Source organism: Carassius carassius, chromosome 10, assembly GCF_963082965.1.
Source record: "Carassius carassius chromosome 10, fCarCar2.1, whole genome shotgun sequence".
NCBI lineage: Eukaryota > Metazoa > Chordata > Actinopteri > Cypriniformes > Cyprinidae > Carassius > Carassius carassius.
This window is the reverse complement of record NC_081764.1, coordinates 1,817,473-1,832,867: the sequence shown is the minus strand read 5'-3', so window position 1 is coordinate 1,832,867 and position 15,395 is coordinate 1,817,473. Positions and strand designations below refer to the sequence as shown.

The following is a 15,395-nucleotide window of genomic DNA, read 5'->3' as shown; positions in this document are numbered from 1 at the left end:
TATATATATATATATATATATATATATATATATATATATATAAATATATATATATATATATATGGATAATGATTTTATTTATATATGGATAATAACATTGCTAAATAAATAAATGTAAAATTTCTAAGTCGATCTGGAAAGTGAAAACAATGTGACTGTGGTGCAATCCAAACACTTCTCTGTTTGTTTGACTTAACCAGCCTGTCGAAAGCAAAAAAGCATCATGATTTATTCAAGATTAGTCAAAATGCAACTTATATAAAGAACATAAACAGGTTCCCTCTTGTGCAACCAAAAATGATGCACATAAAAACATCTCCTCTGATCCGCCCGGATCATCATGCCAGTGTTTATGTGGAGGCCTAGCTTTGTGAATCTTGGGTGAGAGATAAATGAGTGTAATTGCGTGTTCCTCCACAGGCCTAATTTCCAGCTCAATCACCAGAGTGATTAATTACAGAGCCGGAGCACGCGTAAAGTTTTAATGCTCAAACCGTAGCATCTCCTGCATCTCTTGCTCACCTTAGCCAATTTAGTCGACACAACACAATGGGGGACCCCGGGGTGACAGACTACAAATCACGTAAACATGCTACAAGTTACCGTAAAGCTATTGCATAGCAGAAGCTACAGCAGGGGGCTTCCAAAGAGTCCTGCGTTTATTGAGAGAAATTTATTACGATAAGCCGTCACCGGATTGTATCACCTCGGTATTGGGGAGATGCAGACGCTTGCGATTTTTCACCTTAAATGCACTTCAGAAACAGCGGGGATCATGGCCCTTCGGTTTGAAATTGTCCTGCTGAAAGATTAAATGTTTTCTGAGCTGTCATGCATTTTTTTTACTGGACTCAAACTGCATTTTTTCAGCATATACTGGTATTGTGTTGCACTCTGTCTTTGTTCTGTCCAGCGACGTGTGGTGATTGTTAAGGAGTGAATGCCACCCATAAAGCTTTAGGTTTCCACTAAAAACCCTTTATCTCTGGCTCATCGAACAACAAAAACATGCTCTTCTGTGCCGCTCTTCTTTCAGGTAAACTTTTACTTCATTCTACTTTATGGACCTCAAAAAGTCATTGCTGGTGACTCTGTGGCTTCTTTCACAAGTTCACTTCAAGTTCTTCAAGTTCAAGTGCTTTTCAAGAACATTTTTGAGTATTTCCATACAATGTCAAAGTAAAATGTGAAATCATCCAGCCTTTCTTTCTTAAAAAGTCCCAACATTTAAAGATATATTGTATCTAAAAGTGAGAAATAAATAAATAGGTAAAAATTTACTTAAAATAAGTGTAAATAAAATAAGTGTTCCTGTAGCTCAATTGGTAGAGCATTGCTATCAAGCGCAAGGTTGTGGGTTCGATTCCCCGGGAACACATGATAGGTAAAAATTGATAGCCTGAATGCACTGTAAGTCGCTTTGGATAAAAGTGTCTGCTAAATGCATAAATTTAATTTAATTTTAATTTAATTTACTTACTGATTGATTGGAAAGTTCACCCAAGTTTAAGTCATGTTTCATCTTCATGTCATTTTATTTCAAACCCATCTATCTATCTATATTATTTTTATCTATTATGTATTCATTCATTTAATTTTTTTAAGTATGATATGCCATCCTTTAACTGAGTAGTTTTACCTTCAAATCTTAAAATGGTCTTTAGTCTTAATTTTCACAGCTGTCATTCATATTCATGTTCATCTCTAGTAGTATTATTACTAGAATTATTACTACAACCAAATAGTCTAATATTTTATCTTTCTCTCATATATATATATGTATGTATGTATGTATGTATGTATGTGTGTGTGTGTTAATGTATTAATAAATAAACAAAATGAATAAGATGAAAATGTAATTATGAATAATATACAATATATATACATTGTTTATAAATAAAATAAATGTTATAAATATAAAATGTTAATTATAAATAATATTTATTTATCTATGTATTTATTACATACATACATATAATACAATTATTATTATTACTATGATTATTTATATCTATTACCAAATTTTGGCCAGCTTTTCATGGAGAGATTTGTGTACCATGGCAGTTTTGGAGCAGAGCTTTGGATATTTTTACATCTTCAATAATGCATTTTTTGTGCTCCACAAAAGAAAGTTTGTCATGTAGGTAAATAAAAGATGACTGAAGTTTCATTTCTGGGCTGAAAATGTTTTCTTCCATTCCATAAAATGCGAAGATCTTCAACAAAGCGCTTCACAGCACTGCAGGCGAGTTCTTGCCATCGCGCCGTTTTTCGCGACTAGACTTTATAAATTGCCTTTGGGAGGAAATGTCAGACCGATCATTCTTTCCAATTGAAAAAGGTCCAAAGCAGGAGCAAAGCAATAATGAAACTATTCTGACAAAAACGGGAAAGCGATTGGCTCAGTACTAAATCTGACACACACTGATTGTTCTGCTGGACTCCAGTGTTTGGGTCCAGGTTCGGAGGTCTTGTGAGGTCATAGCACTGTATCTCTCAGACCGTTCGCTTTTCAAGACACAGCCAAATAAGAAGGAGAGATTGGTAAGTTGAGCCAAACTACATCAGCCCAGCGAGATCAGACAAGATATTGAGCTTCAGAAAAACAAATCTTGTTAGGCATTGTAATCTACCGTCAAACTGAATCAGGGAGGCCACGCTAAGAGCGGCTGTCCCACAATGCAATTAGAATCTGACCACTTCATCACGACGCACACCTGATGTTCCCATGCACACCGTGGCTGTTATGTATTAGCAGCGAGCGCAGCCGGCTGATGTCAGATCACATATCCTTTTCATCGAAATGACAACGTTTCTCTCACAAGTCCGTATCGCAGTTGACAGCTTCATCAACACGACAAGCCATCGGGAACATCTAAGTCAGTGTCTTCTGACTGCAGATATCATATCAACTCGACAGTAGTGATGATTTTTGTGTTAAAACAACAGATATCGTTTCCACCGAGCGTGATTTCTGATTAGACTGATGTGACTGAGGCGTTATCTCACCTGGCCAGGTTTGGCATCCTCGCAGATCGACGCCTCGTAAGGAGTGGCAAGTTCGGGAGGGTTGTCGTTCACGTCCAGGATACGGATGCTCACCGCGGTCTGAGACGCCATGGACTGGTTATCTGAGAAGACACAGACGAAACCATCATCATCAGAACCATCACAACCAGACTCTGGAAGCTATCTGCAGCACTGAAAGCAAAAATATCACATTATATCATAAAATAAGGATGGATATGGATGGATGGATATTTGACAGAAGACAAAATGCATTTAAGAAACAATTAGCTTTAAAAAATCCTCATATCTTATGCATTTCATATCAAAATATGTATTTAAAAAAAGAAACAAAAGACTCATTAAGAGTATCATTCTGATAAGGAAAGTTACTTTCGTGATGTTCTTCACTGTCAGGTTTTCACCTCTGGTTTTCGCTATGGACACTTGTTTACCCTCCCAACATACTGTGATCTAGTTACACTGACATACAGGCTACAACACGTCACACTACCTGAATGTGGCATCAGTATATTCACAATGGAATCCCAATCACCGGAAACAATGTATCACAAATAGAATGTTACATTTGAAACAAAGAACTCTCAGAGTTTACACTGGCCACATCTGTGAGCGACAAACCCAAATGCTGTAATTTTGTCTCATTTGAGACAAGCACCATAGCTGTATTGTGCATGTTTTTCTAAAACACACAAAGTAAACTTCATCATGCATGTTTGACACTGACCAGTATAACTCACAGGACGCAAATGACTGCTGTTTAATTAAGACTTACTGTAAATGCCTTCAAAAAAAAAAAAAAAAAAAAGATTGGTTTAAGTAATGCATTACACAGTTTGTGTCTGAAAGCACTCCTAATGACTCTCTCCCAGCAGTGAATTCATCAGAAAGACAATTCTTCCGGAACATTTTTGAGGAAATTAACAATTAGCAGCACAACTTCCAAACGCAGGCAAATAACGCTATAATCAGAAAAATGCAATGATGAGAGCTCACAGTTTGGGGCGGACATAATGACATAAAAACTGACAAATGGATTCAATATTTGGCTGAAATATCATTTTGATCATGGTCTTATTAAGCAATAATAAAATGGAAATGTTACTTGCAAGTGTGTGCATAATTAGTTTCATTTAAGTTCATATAAGTAGAATTATCTAGTAATTAAAAAAAGCTCTCTGTCTTGGAGCGACCGATCCCGAGCTAATTTCTGGGCTTCATTATTTTATTAGAAATGTCTTAATTTTCATAAGAGATGCATCTCAGCAGTACAGCAGGCCACGGATTGGGCCACCATTATAACTGTAATGAGACATAATTACCTTTTTCTAATTAACGCCATGTTGCTGTTATGCTTCTGTTTATTTATAGGGATGTACACTGCATGCATGTGATTCAGCATATGTAAATTAGTGCTGCCTAATTAAAATATGCAGTTTCATTGTCTTGTTTTTCAAATGTTTTATAAAACACAAACATTTCTAAACACACTAAATTTTTGGTAAAATAAAATTCATCACAAAATCAAAAGAAAGAAAGATAATTTATTCTATAATTATAATATTAAAAAAATAATAATAATAATAATAAATAAATACATTTAAGATAAAATAAAATAAAATAAAACATTTTGGCATTATTTACTGTCATGCAAAAAAAAATCAAGTGTTTTAAAGCTGAAACTAATTTTTTTCTGAATTCTGAAAGTAGAGAAGATTAAAAATGAATTATAAAATAAAGACACAAATAAACAAATAAATAACATTGCAAATGATTAATCATGGAAGTGTTTACTCTATTGCCTGATATTTTAATAATAATAATAATAATAATAATAAAATCAAGTATGTTCCCGGATTTTTAAACAAATCCAAGTCTTCCATTAATATTGAATTTATTTTTAAAGGAGAAAAGCTATATCATATAAAAATAAAAATCAGATATTAATTGCTGAAAAAAATTTAATTAACAATTTAAATGGCAAAATATTCATCTTGGTATTATTTACTATACTGCTTGACACTGTTTTGATATATATATATATATATATATATATATTCACTTTACTATATTTAGGATAGAATTGGACACGTTTTCATGAGATTCACTAAAAATAAACCAAGAACAGAATATGAACACAAAGTGCTGATGAAGTGCAACATGCATAAGGAACAGATTTCAAGTATTTCATTCCCCTAAAGCTAGCAATACTTTCTCTGTGCTCATATAGAGCAGACATCACATCAGAGCTCTATTTAACTAGCGATGTACGTCTGTGATATGAAGAGAAGGGATTTGAGCAGATTACAGGATGCAGGGCTTCTGTTAGCGGCCCGGCAGATGTTGGACGGCCACATATCTTCATGACATATTACCAGTCAGGCACTATATTAGAAAAGCTGCTCCTCAATTCTGTTTGAAAGCATGTTGCAGAGCTTGACACGGAAATGAAGTCTTATGGGGTTTGGCAGTACGTTAAATCAAAGGACAGGAAATGCTATCTCAACGAACCTTGTCTCAAACATGTAGATAACATGGCAATAAAAACTGATTGTTAGCAATGCCAAATCACAAATGGCAACACAATAAAACATTTTTGATAGCAGATAAAGATGCACAATACAATAGCATTTGTTTGCTGATTAATTGCAGTGTCAACTTAAACTGAATATTTTGCATTCTAAAAAAATAAATAAATTACATTTAATTTTAATTGTGCTGATTTAATAAAAAAACTAAATGACACATAAATTAAAAAATAATAATATAATATAATTAATTTTCAATTAAATTACTATATTGCCACAAATTGTGCTGATTAAAAATAAATAATTAAATAAACATACAAAAAATACAAATTAAGTATTAAATTCATTTAAAACAATTCATTGTTAATGTGGAGTCACTGCATATACAGCATGTCTAAAAGAAGAAAAATAAACCCCTGAATGCATCTTCTTAGTCTTTCAAAATAACCTGTTATACTGCATATAATATTGAGAAATTACAGATTAAAAATAGCATTGTGTGAATCAGTTTCTTTGCACGTTGTGAGAAAACATATTACAATAAAGTCTAAACAATCTTGTATGATTCATATCCAGTCAAATGTTTGTCTCATAAAAAAAGAAGAAAAGAGAGAAAAGAAAGTTCAGAATGCCGTTGGTGTATTTCTGACTCCTAAGAGATCCAGCGGGAGTTACGCACAGCAGACGAAACCTTGGTGATAGTTGGCACTGAATTAGTCTAACTGACACAGACTGCAGACTTATGGTCTAAATATTAAATTAGACTTATAGCAGCTCTCCCGGTTGCACTGACCGTGCCTAATGAGCTTCAAATGTTGTGCAAATTGACAAAACAATATCTCTGCCCTCAACCCACGTCTGAAGACATCAGAGACGTCCAAGAGCAACAATTTGGCATGAAAGCAATAAGTGAATTTTTAGTCTGGATGAGCTTGACTCATTTAAAATAGTGTATAAAGGGCTAAATTTAACTTTGATAGTAAAAGCACTGCTGCTTTATTTTCACTGCGTCACAGCCTCTCGGACAGATGATGTCAGATGCAATAAATGTCTGTGAACTGGGGTCATTGCTGCAGATGACATGTGTGTATCATTTTGCTGAACTTCATCTGTCTCCCTCGAGAATAAAACAACCTGGCTAGTACAGTCAGTTTCTTTCCTTATGAGCATGCATGGAAACGTCTCAGGTTACGAATGTAACCATGGTTCCCTGAGAGGGAACGAGACACTGCGTCCTCTGAGGGGACACTATGGGGAACACCTCGTCGTGACCCATGTCTGAAGCATACTTTGAAAAACGCCAACGTGTTGGCCGGCGGCAGCCTCTGACGTCACTACCAGCGCGACTATAAATACGCGCCCGTAGGACCCGTCCCTTATCTTCTTCGTGAAGCTTGCGTCCGAAGCATGGCAGGGAGCTAGAGGATGCAGTGTCTCGTTCCCTCTCAGGGAACCATGGTTACATTCGTAACCTGAGACGTTCCCTGTCAAGGGAACTTCGAACTGCGTCCTCTGAGGGGACACTATGGGGAACAGTATACTCACGCCGCCATGCTGAGGGGAGTGCAGACCAGAATCATGGCAAACACTAAGTACCAACTCTACCATTTCACTGGGAGTCGCCCCTGGGACGGTTCGACGGCTGTCTATGACATTATCCCTTATGGCCAAAGGCCTAAGCTACATACCCAACTTACCTGTAGGGCCCTGGCCCGGGGGAGAGCTGAAGGCTTGGAATCACAAAGATTCCTTTAAAGGGATACGGCTAAGAACCTAGCACTTTCTTCTACCAAGTCACGCCTGTCACACAGGGGCTACTGCTAGCTTTCGCAAAAACTTGCCGAAAGAGCTCTGTCCCAACAGTTGTCTAGTAGCAACGCCCTGTTCTAGATAGGTATCAGAGGATACCTGGGTGGAGTGGCGCCCAAGATGAACGGGGCTTTAACCGACTCAAGAAAGGGCACGAAGCAGCCACGCGAAGCCCTTACCATATAGGATTTTAGAAAGAACGCAGAGTATTAGCGTGCGAACTTACCACAGTGTGGATTTCAGAAAGTGTGCAAAGACTTCACGTGCACACTTACCATATCATGGATTTACAAATTCTGTTCTAAGGAGGGGCTCTCGTGGCACTCTGATAGAGCAGCTCGTAGATGGAATGGCCCGGGAGCAGAGCAATTGGAGGAAGGAATGTACAGATGATGCCTCGGCCATGCCTGTACCATGGCGTCCAGCCCCTGAGGAGCTGGATGAGTCAGAGGAAGCCAGAGGGGATAGTGCGATGCTCTCTCGAGCCGCAAAACCGATCCACCCAAGTCTGGCCAACCTCTCCAACTCTGCTTCATCACCTTGGTGCGAAGGCGCCATTCCCTGAGCCTTAGCCCCTGCCTCATGTCTGCTCTCACAGTGCGTCACAAAAACAGTGTGTAGTACTGGAGCGCTCTGATGAAAAAAAACAAGAATTCAGTCTCCTATGAGAGGAGGACTCCGTGCTCAGAGCAGCATGCTCATAGGCAACCCTTTTTCTTTTAGAAAAGGGGAGCGCTGCTAAATTACCACGAGAATTGCCCACACAGCCTCTCATGGTGAGGGAAGCGATGCTTGAGGTGTATAACAAATACACACTGGTTGAATGAAGCCCAAGGAACCCAGGGCTAATCATCTTAAGAAGGGGAATGAAGCGGAGCGCGTAACCCCTACCGTACAGGATTTCAGAAAGTGCGCAGAATCTTGCGTGCACACTTACCATTTATGTGGATTTCAGAAAGTGCGCAGAGTCTTGCGTGCACACTTACCACTTACGTGGATTTCAGACAGTGCGCAAAGTGTTCACGTGCACACTGACCACCATGTGTTTTTGAAAAAGTACACAGGCTTAGCATCGCAGAGGCGCTGGATTTCTTTAGCCCAAGCTATATGATACCACAGAAAACCTCCATAAACGTAGTTTAGTGAAAGGTCTACCTGGGCCTGCTCAAGGGCCTAGGATCACAACTTCAACTTCTTAGAAGGGGTCCCATCTAGGGAATGTGGCAAGGGAACCCGAGGGAACCCCAGCCAGTCACTATTCAGGGGAACATGCCACCTGAAATGCCACCAGGCAGGCCTGACAGGCTTAGCGTGTGTACTGAAAGATTCCTAAGCATCGCAGAGGCGCTGGATCGCATGGGAGAGGCCAGCTCCAATTTTCCAAACCTCAAGCGAGGGGAGCATCACCTGAGGCAGTACATACAGAAAGACTTCCGTAACTACCAACTCCACCTTCCCATTGGACGTCACTAAGCGGCCAGGAGATCCCTCAGGGTGACCTGGGCGGACATCCTGCCGGATGCGCCAAGCGGCCAGGCGGCCCCTCAGGGTGACCTGGTCGGACATCCATGAAATTCCCTGCAGTGCTGTGCCAGTTCTGATGACCAGCCAGGCTCCTCGGGAGGGGGTGTGGGATGGACAACCGCAGAGCATTTGTTATGTGATGTGAGAGTTATGTGAAGTTATGTGAGAAACTTTCCACCTAACCTCGATCAGGTGGAGAGCTGGTGGCTACAGGGGAATTAGGCAGGGGAGAATAAAAACAGAAGCTAAAAACATCCAAAGGAAGTGAGTAACTCCTAGGTAGCGCTCCGATCTGGACGAGGACGCTGCCTCGTCTGAATCACTTACCTCTTCGTGACCAGCGAGTCCTCTTGCCCCTGCCCTTAGGCGGGGGAGGAGTGCGAGCCGCGACACTAGCCTTCTGCGCCTGTCTTCGATCCTCAGATCGAAATGGGCCAGGACCCCTTTGTTGTTCAGGCTCGGACCTGGACCTTCGGCAAAGAGGGAGATTTAAGAGAGGATGTTTCCCCCACAGAGAGATAGCCGGCGTCATTCTACAGGGGGCATCCTCTCATGGCCGTTTTCGTGCATGCCCTCGATATAAGCATAACTCGTATGCTGAAACCGATGGATGCGAGAGGAAAATGGCCTCTTCCATTACTTTTCGACTTCTGCATGTAAGTCAGGCAAGAATGGAAGGCTCACCTGGGCTGGAGGGCTCGCGACGTTACCTTTCTGGCATGCTTCCATGGCAAGTCTAATTTTGCCGTGGCACGATCCATAACCTCTAACAGCTCCCCATACGCAGGGCAGGAGGATTGAGAAGGCTCAGCCTCAGCTTCTTCGCCACTCTCAGACATCTCCTGCTCTTTCTGGGTAGAACCCAGCTGAGCACTAACTTCAGTATCAGAAAGGGTTAATGACAACGCATCTTCCTCCTGAAGTTCACTCTCGTTTGCCGCCGGAGAGTGTGAAAGGAAAAATCCCTCTCTACAGTCCTCAGCGAGAACCACCTGTGGTCCCCACGAGCTCATTCTCCTCCGTGCCTCGGCAACGACCTGAGCCACGGGGACCAGATGGCTGTCCCTCTTTGCTCGAAAAGAGAGACAAAAGAGAGCGGAGCTTTTCACAGAAAAACGCTCGCAGTGCACGCAGATTGCCCCCTCAAGGACATTGCGTGCATGCTCTTCGCCCAAAAACAAGAGACGCAAAGACTGTGTGTGTCGTCAGGTGTCAAATAACGCTGACATGGATGCACACACTGTTTAAACGCCTTGCTAGTGGATCCCATGATAACAACGATAGATCGCTCTTACCGTTTTGGTCGTTTCTCAGATGCACGGTTCAAACAAAACAGTCAATGAAGACGAAGAAGATAAGTGACGGGTCCTACGGGCGCTTATTTATAGTCGCGCTGGTAGTGATGTCAGAGGCTGTCGCCGACCAACACGTTGGCGTTTTTCAAAGTATGCTTCAGACATGGGTCACAACGAGGTGTTCCCCATAGTGTCCCCTCAGAGGACGCAGTTCGAAGCTCCCTTGACAGGGAACTGAATGCACCGTATTTTGAAAATAGAAAAGCTTCTACATGTCATGTTAAAATCTGAGACTCGTTTTTAAAAAAAGCAAGCAAATCAAATTACAATGAGTTAATTAATGAATGCATGCATGTGTTATTTGTAATATAATTGCAAGTAAACAAGATAAATCATGTCTGATGAAGTTTAATAATTTATTTTCTTAAAATGTCCAATAAAAAGTTTCTTACTCTAATCATTCTTAATAAAATCAATTATTTGAGAAGCTTACTTGCAAGAGACGTTAAGATGTGTTTTTGGATAATTTATCTGGAATTAAGTTAATTTTTCTAACTCTGATGTCACAAAGTTAGAAAAACAGCGTTAGAAATATATGTTTATTATTATATATGTTATTATTAATATAAAATTATGAGTTGATTCAATAAGTTTGTTCTTGGTAACAAATTGCATGAGATATTGAGACTAGAGAATATGTCCCAATAGTTGATTTAATAAAAATTGTTCTTACTAATATAATTGCAATAAAAAAGATAAAAACATGTCTGATGAACTACCATAATTAAAAAGGTCAACCTTTTTTAAATATTTTTGATTAAAAATAACATAACAAACTTTCTTAAAAATTAAAATCTATTAGAAAAGAAAAATGTCATGAGATATTAAGATTTGTTTTCAGAGAATATATCTTGAATTAAGTTGATTTGTCTAACTTTAACATTATAAGGTTAGAGAAAAAGTATTAATAATTACAGTACATCTCTTATAGTTATATTATTAATAAAAATAAATAGTTGATTCAATTAAATTATTTTAGTAATATACAGTAATTACAAGTAAACAAGCTAAATCATGTCTAGTGATGAACTACCATAACAACAATTGAGTTTTGCATTAAAAAGAATATAAAATCCTTAAAATAAATACACAAAATAAAAAATAACAAAGTTATGATTTAAACCATGCTTAAAGTGCCATTGTATTATGTCATTTGAAAGGTTCCTAATATTGTTTTGGGAGTCTCATACAATAGGTTTACATGCACACAAGGTCAAACAATTATTTTGTTTTCTCAAAGTATGCATTTAATATCATCTCATTTTCCAGCGATTCTCAAACGATTCGTTCAGAGCAGTTCTTAGATTCAGTCTCTCTAAGCCCCTCCTTCCCGTGAGCCTATTCTGCTCTGATTGGTCAGTTGGCTCAGTCTGTTGCGATTGGTCTACCATGTCAGAAACAATACATCCATTGCCATAGTTCCATATTTTGAATGCTCCATAGAAAATTTTAACATCTATTATTAATCACACTAACAGGTTATGATTCAGTGGAGCTGCTGGTCCAAATGAACCAGGTACTGATTCATCTTTCAAGAGCAAGCGGTTTGTGTGTGAATCCCGTGTTAAACTCAGGATCACAAAAAAAACTGGATGTGATACAGAGTAAAAAATGAATTTCAACGACTGATTCTTTGTAACCTTGAATTTACTTTCACAGTATCTTCTGTGGTGGGCATTATACAACGGTGTTATCCCGAGATGTGTAGCCATCATAGAAGTGGGATTCAAATTCCCAAATTTCAACTCGTTCAGGCTGTTCAGAGTAGAATTTTTTTTTTTTTTAGAGAGAGAAAATATCTTTATTTATCATGCACTTCCGGCTTCACATACAGCTACATTACAAGCTGCATGAAAGACAATATTTAAATGGCACTTTAATACAAGCTGCCAACAGGGTTTCATTTTGTCCTTGATGTCAAAACTGCTCATCAAATAAAACTTTATGGTATTTTAGAGGTAAATTACAGCATGAATGCATTCAAATCAAGAACAAGTTCAAAATCAAAATGCTGCGTGATGTAGAGAATCTGAACAGCAGTGATATCCACTGGAACTACTGCGGTGTTGATCGCTGTACACTGGCATTTTCATTAAAAATGTATTTCAAATCTGTATTTCTAATGGCTGAAAAGGGCATATTTTAGAGCAGGAGCCTTGAAACTTGAAACAAAATCCAGAGAGAGCACAGTGCAGTTATTTTTCACTCCCCACACCAAATGTCCTTTCTGTCGAGATAAAGACACAACTGTTCATAGTATCTCCTTACCCTAAGGGCAAGACATGATGGCTTTTACTCTATTTATCACCTGAAAAAGACGAAGTGAGTAAGCGACAGAGAGAGAGAGAGAGAGAGAGAGAGAGAGAGAGAGAGAGAGCCTGTCTGCAGTTTGATATCATACAGCCTATCAAACGCACAGAAATTATATGTCACTCTTCTTCAGCAAATTGGATCCTGTGGCGAGCCGATGGCCTGCCAGACTTTCTGACAGTAAAACTCCAGTCTGGAAGCATCGTGCCAAGACTTCGGAAAGAAATGGACTTGATAACACCTACTGGACAGCAAAGAAAACTTCATCTCCTCAAGTCGACTTCTAGCGCTGGAGTGCGGTGCATGTGTGGCCGTGTTTGCCAAGCCTGATTTAGAAGGACTAAATCGACAGTCTTGAAAAGATTGAAATTGTATTTATTCCCAGCCAACTGAGGCATACTGAACTGCATTTCTGTGCATGACCAGATTTCCCAGATTTTGTCTAAAATATCATATTTACTAATATCGCCAGCAATGGTGCACGAAACGCTCGCCGCACATCGATCTGCAAACGTAACTCTTCGATGAACACTCATTACATTCTTGAGTGGAGTGTGAAATTTTTAAAATACGAATGTACGAGGGAATTATGAAAAGCGTTTCCAAACTGGCCATTCGATGCCTCATTGCCCAGATCCCATGTATTTTGCAGTGAACAAGCAGAGGCTGAAATTTGCTGGGAATTTTGATTAAGCCATTGACTTTGCTAAAGCTGCTACTTCTTTTTCTGCAAAAAGGACTTTATCTTGCAGCAAAACCCTGGTATTTGTGTTGAGATTGAGATTGAAGTGCTTTCTCTCACTTTAATACTTAAATACTGGATTTGAAATCGAGACAAATGTGACATAATGACTTCTCCTTGACATGACCCGATCTCAAACACAGTGAAAATAGCATTTATTTGACAAAAATTCTTAAAATATTTGAGCAACAAACTTCAGAAGTGGGAAGTAGGAAGTATCTGAAAGGCAGCATTAGTAGCATGCAGCATTGCTATATTGTGAGTCATTTATACTATACATTATATTATTATATTCCATAGGTTTTATACAGAAAGTCATTACAGGGCAAAAAAGACCATTTAAATCAAAATTATGACTGTTCTGTTAAGTGCACCTGAGAAAACATGATACAATTATTTAAAAATGCATTTCATGACTCTTAATGTTCAGAAAAGATTCACAGGTGGCATCACTAGATGAGAAAATGTTTGAATGTTGTTACATTATATTAAGTGTCATTCTTTCCAGTAAATGACCCTTGCTTAGGTTTTGTTATCTAATGCAATTACATTTAGACTTTTTTTGGTGTTTTTTTTTTTTTTTTGGTTTCTTAACCCTCATGCTTGAGACAATTTTCTTTTCCCCAGAAATGCTAGTTAGTAGCATTGAACTAAAACATACTAATTTTGATCACACAGGGCATAACCACTTCCCCTCAAAACTGGATCATTTCTGTTTGGGGATTTTTTTTGCCCCCCTTGTTATATTTGTTACCAGTCAAAAATGACTTGAGAAAAACGACAACAACAACAACAAAAATTTAATTGTATACCTTACTATTACCATTTTACAATTCTTGATTTTAGGTCTCATTCTTCTTAGCTTATGTATCTCAGTTTGGAGTGAATATTGCAAAATAAATAAATACGGTAAATCCACAAACAATGCTTTTTTTCACTCAAAAATTAAGATGCATGAGCTCAGATCAACAAGGTCATGAAATACAAAACCTGTGCTAATTGAAAGAAAACAAGTTGATAAAAAGATTGAATCCAATATTTGGTTATACTGTAATATAGCATGATGAAAGATTTACAAGCAAATGACTTTTTTTAAAGGACTTACTGCACAACACAAGGGTTAAAGCTGATTTCTGTGTCAATCTGTCATGCAAAAACAATGTAAGTCACTGTGTTTATTTGTTATGTAGTGCTTTATATAAACACAATAACTGCTTTAGCTTTATTATCTCAGCATATAACACTTCAGCAAACACTGTATTAATCTGAAAAGCATTACTCTCTTTTGATTTTAAATGGAATTAAGTCTCTATTTTAGGTGGACAGAATTTGGGCCCCTTGACTGAAGCTCACTTGCGATTGATGGAGTGAAGTAATCAGGGTTTGTACCTGCTTCCACCACAGTAACTGTGATGTTGTGCCAGCCGGCAGTTTCCCGGTCCAGGATCTTTCCCAGAGTGATGGCACCTGTTACAGCATCGATGTTAAAGATCTGCTCCTGGTCTGTGCTCCGGTCTACAGAGAACCTGTGAATGAAGCACAAAGATGGGTTTATGTTTCTTTAAAAAGCTTTTGATGGATTTAGTTGATGGATGGATGGATTTAGTTGATGGATGGATGGATGGATGGATGGATTTAGTGGATGGATGGATGGATGGATGGATTTAGTGGATGGGTGGATGGATGGATTTAGTGGATGGATTTAGTGGATGGGTGGATGGATGGATTGATGGATGGATGTATTTTGTTGATGGATTTAGTTGATGGATGTATGGATGAATGGATGGATTTAGTTGATGGATGGATGGATGGATTTAGTGGATGGATGGATGGATTTAGATGATGGATGGATGAATTTTGTTGATGGATTAAGTTGATGGATGGAAGGATGGATGGAAGGATGGATTTAGTTTATGGATGGATGGATGGATGGATTTAGTTGATGGATGGATGGATGGATTTAGTTGATTGATTTAGTTGATGGATGAATTTTGTTGATTGATTTATTTGATGGATGGATGGATGGATTTGGTGGATGGATGGATGGATTTAGTTAATGGATGGATGGATGGATTTAGTTAATGGATGGATGGATGGATG

At 38.6% G+C, this 15,395-nt stretch overlaps 1 protein-coding gene across 1 annotated transcript in view; it reads right to left on the bottom strand.

Moving 5' to 3' along the window:
* LOC132151499 (cadherin-22-like) overlaps positions 1-15,395 on the bottom strand; it is a 105,029-nt gene that overhangs the window by 32,603 nt on the left and 57,031 nt on the right. Inside the window, exons 7-8 of the mRNA XM_059559632.1 lie at positions 14,685-14,821; positions 3,010-3,131 (exon numbers count right to left, since the gene is read on the bottom strand). Coding sequence (XP_059415615.1) covers positions 3,010-3,131; positions 14,685-14,821 — 259 coding nt within the window. The remainder of the gene's footprint in view (positions 1-3,009; positions 3,132-14,684; positions 14,822-15,395) is intronic.